The 12,717-nt window shown below is 31.8% G+C and overlaps 1 protein-coding gene across 1 annotated transcript; it reads right to left on the reverse strand.

The window, feature by feature from the left end:
• Positions 1 to 7,030: 7,030 nt before the first annotated feature.
• LOC150027895 (uncharacterized) lies at positions 7,031 to 8,044 on the reverse strand. Its single transcript, XM_090300943.1, has one exon. It carries the CDS (start codon positions 8,042 to 8,044, stop codon positions 7,031 to 7,033), a length of 1,014 nt encoding a protein of 337 aa, XP_090157069.1.
• Positions 8,045 to 12,717: the final 4,673 nt, after the last annotated feature.

Genomic DNA, 12,717 nt, shown 5'->3' on the forward strand with positions numbered 1-12,717 from the left:
ATTAAATTGCCAATTTGAACAGCCACTGCATGCATATGCTTATGAGATTCAATGCAAACACTTACTCCACCACTTTTACAAATAACCATTCAAACTATCTAAACCCTAATTCAAATCAGATCAAATTTATTGGTTGAGGAAAGAGGAAGAAAAACTAGGTTTGGATGAAAAGGAAATACCATATAAATCAGATTATTTAATTTTTAGAAAAATAAAAAAATGATACTTAAAACTCAACTTCAATGTCTAAAAAAAAACAAAACTTATAATTTTAAACACCTGATTATTTTGTGATATGAAAAAAAGATACTTCCTTAGGTGATAGGTTTCTTATTTTCTAATGTGCATGTAATTCTATAGTCTAACAGTTTCTAATATTATAAAAATTTAAAATAAAGAAGGTTTTAGACTATATTTTTTTATATATTTTTAATTAATTTATAATCAATCCATTTATTTTAAAAAAAATCCCAAAAACGTTTGTGCGATAAACATGCATGGATAAGTTAATTTCATTATTAAAAATAAAATATGATTACAATTACAATTTTTATTGTAAATTTATAATTTATTTTCATAATGAAGAGGTGAGCTTTATGTACACGTCTTTTTGAAGTTGTTCGAATACAAACACTTTTTGAAATGTATGACATATTCATAAATAGAAGTAAAAGACTAAAGTACGTTTTTAGACTTATTTTGAATACATGCAAAATAACAATAACTCAGTATAGAGATTTGTTCCTTTATTAATTGTCTCTCTGCTTTCTTTATCAATGAAGGGTAGGCTCCCTTGAGAGTAAGAACCTGCACCCATAGCAGAAACACCACACCTAGAGAAAAGGCACAAAGGACCATTGCCTCTATCACCACAAACCAGATCAGACAAAGTCATTGTGATACTAAGCAAGAACTCTCCTGACATTACTAATGCTTTGTTTGGATTAGACAGTGGATTTGAGAAAATAAATTTGAGATGGTTTGAAAAAAAATATAGAAAAAAGTGATATTGTTTAGATTAAGGTAATTAAAAACTGTCTTAACTCTCCTCACTAAGACAGATCCACACTCTGAAAACACAACCAGCTAGGCTTCCTCTACATCACCACCTGCATATCGAAACCCCAGTCCCTAAGGACATCATTCTTCTTTTCTTGTTTCCGTTACTTTGTTATACTTGTATCACCCTCCTTTATATTACTGTTTTTAAGATAAGAGAATAAAATACCAAAAAACATACTTTCACTAAGGATAAACTTTTTTAATTTCTCTTATACAAGTTCAAAACATTTTTTAATATTATAAAAAATTAAAAACAAATAATGTCTTAAATTATAGACTATATTTTTATATATTTCTAATTAATTTAGAATCCATCTATTTAATATTTTTTTTCAAAAAACTATCCCAAAACATTATAAACAATAAATCCAATCTAACATCCAAATAAATAAAATTTAATTTCAAATAATTTATTATATAAGAAAATAAAATAGTTAGGTTTTAAATAATTTAATATTAAATATAATAATTATTTTAATTTATCTGATTAAAGATATTCATTAATCAATTAAAAACTTTAAAAAATTTATATAATAAGATATACTTTTAAATATATATAAATTTTGAAAATTTAAAAATAAAGTTCACAAACTTGTCTACTATCCCAATCCCAATAAAACTCCAAAATTATCAACTCAAAACAAGAGTATATTAGCTTAAGAGATTCTTTTTCTTAAAAATAAAATTAAATACATCAATTCCTCTACATACAAGTTTGAAAAGTATTTTTTTTATTCTTTTATTCTAAGTCTGAAAAGGTCTTTCTTTCATTTACTACTATTTATTTATGGACAAATCACATGTTTCAAGACATAAATTAAAAAAAAAATATTTTCTTAAATTGTTAAGAGATTTTTTTTATAGTTATTTCTTGTTTTTAAGAGACAAAAAAAATAAGATTATATATAGTTTGCTTCTTACTTTCACATATATAGTTTCTAAAACAAGCAAAGTTAACAAAAAAAAAATACACAACACTTTTGTAATTAAGTGTGGTAAAAGTTGACTAAAAAAATACTACTTAAATTTGTCATTTGTTCTAAATTATATATATATATATATATATATTGTTAGAATTAATGGCTTAAACAAGAGGGGGTGAATTGTTTGTCAAAAGATTTTTGCAAAGATTGAATAAGAATGAAGTTTTATCAACAAACACATATTAAGCAATCAAGGAAGTCAATCAAACAATGTAAAAGAAATGGTTTGCAGAATTTCAATCGGCTGAAACTTCGTTTTAACCGGTTGTTTATGGCAGCAGCAAAAGCATAATTAAATCAAACAGTTTATAAGGAGTGAGTGAGAGAGAGAGAGAGAGATTACTCAGCCAATTTATATTGGTTCACTCAACCTTGAGCTACATCCAGTTTCCAAAACAACAACTGGGTTTCACTAGTAACCAATCATAGATTACAACACACGCAATCACAAAGAGGTGATATTGATACCATAAGAACCACTCACCCTCTTTGCTACACACACCTTTAGTCAGAACACCCTCTGACTTTACAGGTTTTCACACACTTCACAAGTTTATAAAAGAACAAATACAAGAATCATTAAAGGAACAGATTACACCTGAATTTACAAGAATCACAGAGCTCATAAGATTAGACCTTGAACCAGTGCACAACTATTTTGCAATCTTGCAAACCTTTGAAAAACTTGTCTCAAAATCAATTTCAATCTCACTGTATTTGATATCTTTCTTGTATTTGTTGTTTTGAAAGAAAAGTCATATTTACAACTCTCAAAACTAGCCGTTCTAGGCAGCAATCATGAGCCAAAACAGTTTTGATTCAATTGCAAAACAGATTAACAGATTTTTGAAAAGCTGTTATAAAATGTGACAATCAACCGGTTGATTTGGTTAGACAGTTATTTAACCAAGTCAAAAAACAGTTCTAAAACCTTCAAACAAACTAAGTGACAAACAACCGATTATTTCGTGGTTTCAACCAATTGTTTTTCTCTTTGCTTAGAAAAACATTTTTCTCTTTTAAGATAGATTGAGCTAGCTTGTGCAAGGAACTAGGAATGATCCTTACAAGAATTTTAAATAACCTAGACTAAGCTCAAACTAAAAGCAACGCAGCTTCAACCTTCATCATAGATTTGAAACATCAAAGCTCTCATGTTCTACATATATGTATGTATATATAATTAACTTTCTTTTCTTAAAATTTAAAGTTTTCAAAGAATTAAAATTGACCCGTAGAATTTAACTCAAATCATTCTAACAACTCTTTTAAACATATTTTGAATGAAATTAATTCAAACTAAATATTTGTTTTAAATGTAAATATTTATGTATAACTTATTTTTATTAAAATATAAATGATTGTATTTATAATATTGCAGAAGATTGTATAATACAAATTTAAGTAGTGTTTTTAACTCTATGTAGTCACACTTAATTATGAAAGTATTCTGTAATTTTTTTATTTATTTAAAGCCATAAAAATGATTTAAATATTTTAAAACAATTAAGAAAATATTATTTTTAATTTATATGTCTTATGCTGTATGTCTTGAAACGTGTGACATGTTCATATATATAAGAGTAAATGAAAAAAAAAAAAAACTTCTTGACTTAGAATAAATAAAATAACAACGTCTGAACGAAATCCATAAATATAAATATATTTAAATTTTTAAATTTTTATTGTTTGAGATAATTTGGTAGGCTCACTTTACTGAATCAAGTATTTGTAAAAAAATAGACACTCACTCACACTTAAATTCTCTCTAAAAGAAACACTCTTCTTTGTAAATTTCTCTATTGTATTTCTTTCTGTGGTGTATATTACAATTGAGAGAGCATCCTATTTATAGGCTTTAGGAAGCTCTTCTAGAAAAGTCTTCATTATGGCCTTAAAACCCCACTAACAACACAATTAAAATCCCACTCACAACTTTTGACCTTTTACATATCCAAACTCCCATTCTACTCTTTTCTAGTAACTTCTAACTTTAAAACCCACAAATTACATTAAAGTTTATTCAACAAAACTCCCCCATAAACTTAAATGTTTCTACCATCCATCATGCCAATCATCTTCTTGAATTTGTCGAAAAAGACTTTCGGTAGCGGTTTTGTGAAGATATCAGCAACTTGATCTTGACTTGCCACATGCACCAATTCCACACTTCCTTTCTTCACATGATCACGAATAAAGTGAAAACGAACGTCAATATGTTTGCTTCTTTCATGGTTCACTGGGTTCTTTGCCAACTCAATTGCTAATTTGTTGTCAACTTGAATCACAGTTGCATCTAGTTGCTTTAGCTCCATCTTACTCAACAAGTTTCTTAGCCATATCGCATGACATACACACCAAGATGCTGCCACATATTCAGCTTCACACGTCGATAGCGTCACGATCGGTTGCTTCTTTGAAAGCCAAGAAAATGTTGTGTTGCCCATAAAGAATACATATCCCGATGTACTTTTCCGATCATCTATGTCTCCGCACCAATCGCTGTCAGAGTAACCCACCAACTTGTAATCTTCTGCTTTTGAGTAGAACAATCCGAGTGATACAGTACCTTGGATGTACCGTAGGACTCGCTTCAACGCCTTCCAATGTGAGTAAACCGGTTCCTCCATGAATCGACTTATGATGCCGACACTTAATGAAAGATCCGGCCTTGTGCATGTGAGATAACGAAGGCTTCCTACCAAACTCCGGTATCTACTTGTATCGACACGTTCTCCTCCATCGAACTTTGAGAGTTTTGCACCTGGTTCCATTGGTATTGATACTGGGTTGCAATTTTCCATCTTGTACTTCTTCAAAATCTCCTTTGCATATTTCTCCTGTGATACAAAAATACCTGTCTCTTTTTGTCTAACTTCCAAGCCAAGGAAAAACTTCATCAATCCCAAATCTGTCATCTCAAATTCCCGTCTCATTGTGCCCTTGAACTCTTCTATCATATCATTATTGTTACCCATAAAAATGAGATCATCAACATAAAGAGCAACAAATATCATATTACCTCCATTGTTCTTTGCGTAAAGAGCATGCTCGTAAGGACATTGCTTGAACCTGTTCTCCTTGAAGTATGTATCGATACGAGTATTCCATGCCCGCGGTGCTTGCTTCAACCCGTAAAGTGCCTTCTTCAATTTTAGCACCTTCTTCTCCTCTCCGATTTTCATGTACCCAGGTGGTTGTTCGATGTAAACTTCTTCTTCAAGCACACCATTCAAGAATGCCGACTTGACATCCATTTGAAATATCGGCCATTTAAATTGAGCCGCTTGGGAAATGAGCAATCGAATTGTCTCCATTCTTACAACGGGAGCAAACACCTCATCGTAGTCAATTCCCTCCTTTTGTTTGTATCCCTTCGCAACGAGTCGCGCCTTGTACCTTTCTATCTCGCCTTGAGCATTCATCTTTTTCTTGAATATCCATTTCACACCAATGGGCTGACTTCCCTCTGGCAATTCTGTTAGCTCCCATGTGTTGTTACGGTCAATCGCTTTAATCTCCTCATCCATGGCAGTTTGCCACTTCTTGTCTCGCACCGCCTCTTCAAAGCTGATATTTTCAGCATCTGCCAAAAGACATACTAGGTGTACCTCATTTGTCGAATCATACAAATCATGCAAACTTCGAATTTTAGGTTGTCGTGGTTCATCTTCATCATCGATTGTTTCGGAATTTATACTTGTCGGTGATGATTCTCCAACTTCAATCATAACCTCTGAAGAATTGTTCCAATCCCACTCGCTTGCTTCATTTATTTGCACATCACGACTCACCGTCACCTTCTTGCTTATTGGATCAAGTAGCTTGTACCCTTTTGTCTTCTCATCATACCCAATAAAAACATACCTTTTGCTTTTATCTTCGAGCTTCGTTCTTCGTTGATCTGGTACGTGTGCATAAGCCACACTACCAAACACTTTGAGATGAGAAACTGTTGGCTTTTGTCCGCTTCATGCCTCTTGTGGTGTTTGATTATCTAACTTCACATGTGGACATCGATTTTGCACATAGATGGCGCATTGCACAGCTTCCGCCCAAAATTCCTTTGGCATCTTTTTGCTCTTAAGCATTGATCGAACCATGTCGAGAATGGTCCGATTCTTCCTCTCGGCCACACCATTTTGTTGAGGAGTGTATGGTGCAGTTAGAAATCGCCTTATGCCTTGCTCCTCGCAATACTCCATGAAAGTCGTTGAAGTATACTCGCCACCTCTATCAGATCGTACAACTTTGATCTGTTTATCAGTTGTCCTCTCCACCATCACCTTGAACCTTTTGAACACCTCAAATGCCTCGGATTTTTCTTTCAGAAAGTAAACCCAAGTTTTCCGTGAGAAATCATCAATGAAGGTAATGAAATACCTTTTACCGCTGAAGGACTCTGGAGTAATTGGTCCACATATGTCGGTATGAATCAATTCGAGAGGTTGCTTAGCCCAATATTGAGCCTTCTTTGGAAACGAGGTTCTCACATGCTTGCTGAGCACACATTCTTCACAAAATTTTCCCTCGTAGTCCATGTTGGGTAGCCCGTGCACCATATTCTTCTTCGCTAACTCTTTTAGTCCACCATGATGTAGGTGACCAAAACGGAGATGCCACAACGATGCCTTATCTTCTATGTTGACTTGCAAACATTTTTCTCGTATGCTTCTCAAATTCAGCTTGTACATCCGATTTCTTGCCATCTCAATTCGGGCAACCAAACGCCCTTGCTTGTTCTTCAAGTGTAGGAGTCGATCTTTCAAAAATATCGAGTAACCTTTCTCCGTGAGTTGCCCCATACTCAAAATGTTGGTCTTGAGGTCTGGTACGTAATAAACATCTTGGAGTGACCCAATTAAGCCATCATTTTGTAAGTAGCAAACCGTACCTCGCCCTTTGACCTCCACCTTTGATGCATCTCCAAATGAAACATGACCATCTTCAATCTTTTGCATATCTTTGAATAGGTACTCATGACCTCACATATGGTTGCTTGCTCCAGAGTCGAGGTACCACAGAGTGTCATTGTTAATGTTGACTTCATCTTGAGCCATCAAGAGAACACCTTCATTCGTTTCGACTTCCAAGGCTAGGTTGGTTGTTTCTTCTATCTTTATATCAGCACGACAATCTTTTGCAAAATGCTCCACTTTACCACAATTGTAACATTTGTCAGAGTTACAATCCTTCGCATAGTGACCATATTTGTGACATTTGTAGCACTCGATGTTGGAATAATTCGATCGGCCGCCTCTTCCTCTACCACGTCCTCTTCCACGCCAATTTGGTTGGCTCGACTGTTCCTTCTCCTTATAGTACCCTTCATGGTTGCTGCCTTTTCCACCACGACTTCCACGACCACGCCCTCTATATTGAGAATTTTGATGATAGAGTACCTTTTCGTCTTTGATTGACGCCTTGGTTTGAAGTGCTTGCTCGAGTGTTTCCTCCTTCTTCTTCTTCTTTCGTTGCTCGTGTGCCTCGAGAGAACCGGCGAGCTCGTCGACTGTGAGCGTCGCAAGGTCCTTTGACTCTTCTATCGCGCACACAATACTCTCAAAATTGTCTGTTAATGTTCTCAAAATCTTCTCCACAACTCGTGCATCGGTTAGAGTTTCACCGTTTCGGTTGAGTTGATTCACCACAGCCTGTACACGCGTGATGTAGTCAGATACACTTTCTGACTCCATCATCTTCATGTTCTCCAACTCGCCACGCAGAGTTTGTAGACGCACTTGCTTAACTCGGTCAGCTCCTTTGAACACCTTCTCCAATATGTCCCATGCTTCCTTTGAAGTGGACGCACCAGCAATCTTCTCAAAAATTGCCTCATCAACAGCTCTATACAACATGTACAAAGCTGCCTTATCTTTCGATCGCATCTCTTTCAATGCCTTGGTTTGAGCTGCCGTATAACCCGTGGTATTGGTCGGTTCTTCAAAACCTTCTTCGACCACCTCCCATGAATCCTGAGAACCGAGAAGAGCTTTCATTTGAATGCTCTAGTTGTCATATCTGGTCGCCTTTGTTAACCGTGGTAGCGGTATTTGACCCGTCACATTCGCCATTGGCTCTTGATACCAAATTGTAAAAAAATAGACACTCACTCACACTTAAATTCTCTCTAAAAGAAACACTCTTCTTTGTAAATCTCTCTATTGTATTTCTTTCTGTGGTGTATATTACAATTGAGAGAGCATCCTATTTATAGGCTTTAGGAAGCTCTTCTAGAAAAGTCTTCATTATGGCCTTAAAACCCCACTAACAACACAATTAAAATCCCACTCACAACTTTTGACCTTTTACATATCCAAACTCCCATTCTACTCTTTTCTAGTAACCTCTAACTTTAAAACCCACAAATTACATTAAAGTTTATTCAACAGTATTGTTACGTTGCATAAAGAGATGCGATTAAGAGATTTGAGGTGTCAAGTGGCGGCGTTTTCTAAGACCATAACCCCACATTGTCACCGACAACATCTCCTCCTACCGTTGTGGCTCCTGCTCCAGTGACTAAGCCTCCGGCAACGTCTTCTCCGACTGCAATGGTGACCATGACAGACTCGTCGTTTTCGAGGAAAGTGAAGGCTTGAGAATGAAAGGGATCGAGAGTGAATGGGAACTTCTTGGCAGGTTCTGCATGCGTTTGAGTGGGCGGAGAAGAAGGGTGGCCGCGAAGATGAAGTTGAAGACTCTTCTAACGACTTTCTCTTCCGTGACCCCATTTGTTTTTAGCAATTAAAGTCAATATGTTATGATTCATTTGTTTTTAGCAATTAAAGTCAATATGTTATGATTCATTCACTGTAGTTCATTACAGTGATCATGATACGAACGCAGAAAAAGCATCCAAATTCCGTGCGCTGAATTTGAACAATTCAAAATGAAACTGTGAATCCAAAACCACCAAAGATGGAACATCACTTACACTTCGGACATGTCCAATAAGTCAAATGTCTCACTTCATTGCAGCAAAATCTTCATCAGAAAAAAAAATTACATGTGTATAAGTATTATATCATTATACTTAAATTCTTTTAGGATATATATTCTAGATGACAATTATAGCCTAATTCCTTCTAAAAGTATAACACATTAGGATATGCATTTGGAACATTTTGTTCACATTTACAAAAACAATATTAGTTTAGTTTTAAAAATATATGAAGTTGTTTCTTGCAATGACGAAATTCCATTACTTTGAGACTATAGTTGAAGCAAACAACAATCACCAAAATGATGTGTTATCTTTTTCTTATACAAGGCACATGTATCCAGCATAATAAACAATCTAACTCAAGTTAGGCAGAACCACTACAAACAACAACAAAGTTATGGATGGTCCTACCATGTTCAAACAAGACAGCAGACAAGATTCCCAACTTTATTTTTAAAATTATTTTTAAATTTTCAAAATTTATATATATATATATATATATATATATTTTTAAAATTATATCTTACTATATAAATATTTTTTTAAAAATTAATTGATTAATTAATATCTTTAATCAAATAAATTAAAATAATTATTATATTTAATATTAAATAATTTAAAACCGAACTATTTTATGTTCTTATATAATAAATTATTTTGAATTAAAATTTATTTATTTAGATGTTAGATTGGATTTATTGTTTATAATTTAATTCATTATTTGTTTTTAATTTTTTATAATATTAGAAACTGTTTGATTTTGCACTTATGTGCAAATTTTAGTATGAGAAATAAGAAAGTTTATCACTGAAGTATTTTTTTTATTCCACAATTTCATGTATTTTATCCTATTCTTATTTAAAAAACAGTAATAAAAAGGAGGTTGAAATAAATATAACTAAAGAAACGGAAACAAATCATGTTCTTAGAATTATGATTTAGAATTATGATTTCTGTTTCTTTAAAAAACACTCAAACTCAAATTGGGTTTAAGTATTATTTTTTTTAATTAAAATATTATAAACAGTTTTGATTTATGAAAGATGATAGGATGTTAGTTAGAATTGATATGGCAGAAGAAGAAATTGCCTTGGAATCTTTCAGTCTTGCACTAATTGGCTAAACTATTGGCGTGGAACTGTTTGCATTGAATACATGCATTCTCACAAGCACATGCAGTGGAGTTGAGGTTGGCAGCTTTAATATGATGTTGCACAGTCATTAAATCTTCACACTCTTGCATTCATTGGTGAAACAATAGGTGCCAGAACAAATAAAAAGTCAATGAGCCATTTAGGATTTCCGTTTAGGGTTTCCAAATGAGCCGTTTAGAGTTTCCGCAGCTGTTGTGTGTCTTCAAACAACTCAGATTTTCTTCCTTTTACCTTTCTTTATCTGCATCTATTATTTTTCTTCCTTCTACCTTTCTTTATCTGCATCTATTACTTTTCTTCCTTCTACCTTTCTTTATCTGCATCTATTGCATCTATTTGAGGACTTTAGTTTCATTTTATGGTTTTCTCCTTGTTGTTAGTGCTTCAATATTCATTTTGCAATCAAGTTTAACATCCTTTTCGTTGCTTTAGGTTACTTTAAAATTAAAAATCCTTCTTGGAGATATTCACTTGAAGGTTGGTAGCCCAGGAAAAAACAATTGCAAAAGTTAAACAAATTTTTTTAGACTATATATATTTTAAAACTGTTACATGAGTTGTTTATAACTCTTTCGAGTTTTCAAAGTATAATTTTTTTTACACTATTACACTAAATGAAACAGTTTTTACATGAACTTTCAATTCCAGGATTTTAATAATTTTAATTAAAATATTATAAAACAATTTTCAATTTAAAAAACTTGCTGTTAGTTAGTGCTTCCATATTCATTTTGCTGCAGATATGTAATATATACATGTACCAAGTTTAACGTACATTTTCGTTACTTTATGTTACTGTAAAATTAAAAAAAAAAAAAAATAGGAGATATTCGGGTGAAGGGTGTTCCAGGCAAAGACAATTTGCAAAAAGTTAAAGAAATTTTTTTAGACTAATATATGAACTGAATTATTGTTGTTCTACATGCATTCCCATTTGACTCACTCCTTCCGATCCAGCAATCAAATTCTAAACAGGTATTTCTTTCATTTACTCTATTATGTAATTGTCACACATTCAAGAAGTGTTTGCATGCAAATGCTTAGAATTAGTTAAAAAATATGTGTCCTAAATTATTTTTACTTTTCACCATTTATGAAATTAAGTTAAATTTAAATTACAAAATTTATTTTGAATTTTCGGAATATTTTTAAAAAAAATAAATTGGATTGATTATAAATTAACTAAAAAAATTATAATCTGAGATATTATTTATTTTTAATTTTTTATAATATTAGAAACTGTTTGTCTATAGAGTTACATACATCCTTGTAAGAGAGAATAAGAAACTTATCACCAAAAGAAAGTATCATATTTTTCATATCACATAACAATCAGGTGTTTAAAATTATAAATACTATTTTTTTAAAACACTAAATTTGGGTTTTAGATATCACTTTTATTTTTTATTTTTAAATGAAATATTATAAAACACAGTTTTCAATTAAAAAAACTTGTTATAAGAGAAAATAATTTATTTTACATATATTTTATTACAATTATTTTTTTTAATTTTATAAAATTGATTTAAAATAATAAAAATTTAAATATATTTAATAGGTTGGTTACTCTACTTATATTTCTAGAAACTTATATGATAACAACTTCATTAAATATGAAGAAAATGATAGAGAGAGAGGAAGCAATAAAAAAGGAGAAACTTCAGTCACCATCTTCTCTCATTGCCAAATCTTACTTTCTGTTTTGCTTTTGATTAATTGGTTCATTCACCTTGAATAAATGACTTTTAACTTTTTTAACTTGGTATTTTCTTTTCATCCCATCTTGATTTTTCTTCCTCTTCCCTCAATCAATTAATTACATTTGATATGAATGAGTTTGTATGCTTATTTCAACTTAGGGTTTAGATTATAGTTTGAATGTTTATTTGTAAAAGTGGACAAGCCTAACCTATTGATGGTAATATTTTTTTTTTGAATTATTTAAGGAATAAAATATTGAACTATTGATGGTATATACTATGTTGGACAATGAGCTATTAGGGTTTCTGCAGCTGTTGTGTACTTTCAAACAAATCAGGTTTTCTTCTTTCTACCTTTCTTTGTAATATATACATGCACCAAGTTCATCCCTTTTCATTACTTTAGGTTATTGTAAAATTAAAAATCTTTCTTAAGGGATATTCGGGTTTTTATACAGTAAATGAAATAGTTTTTACATGAACTTTCAACTCCAGGATTTTAATAATTTTAATTAAAATATTATAAAACAGTTTTGAATTAAAAAAGCTTTTCAAAGAAAAAATATTTATTTATTTTTAATTAATAAAATTGATCAAAAACAATAAAACAGAGAAGATTAACAGATAGACTAATTTCTTTCATTTACTCCTATTTATGTAATTGTCACATATTTAAGAAGTGTTTGCATACAGATCCTTGGAATTAGTTAAAAAAAATGTGTCCTAAATTATTTTTACTTTTCACCATTTATGAAAATAAGTTGAATTTACATTACAAAATTTATTTTGAATGTTTTGGAATATTTTCTTAAAAAATAAATTGGATTGATTATAAATTAACTAAAAATATATAAAAAAAAATATAGTCTAAC

The sequence above is a fragment of the Phaseolus vulgaris genome, chromosome 4 (genome assembly GCF_051622355.1).
Source record: "Phaseolus vulgaris cultivar YP4 chromosome 4, ASM5162235v1, whole genome shotgun sequence".
In the NCBI taxonomy this organism is placed as follows: Eukaryota; Viridiplantae; Streptophyta; class Magnoliopsida; order Fabales; family Fabaceae; genus Phaseolus; species Phaseolus vulgaris.

Excerpts from the sequence above, each read along its gene's own strand:
- LOC150027895 (XM_090300943.1), bottom strand. The coding sequence starts at position 8,044 with ATGAAAGCTCTTCTCGGTTCTCAGGATTCATGGGAGGTGGTCGAAGAA.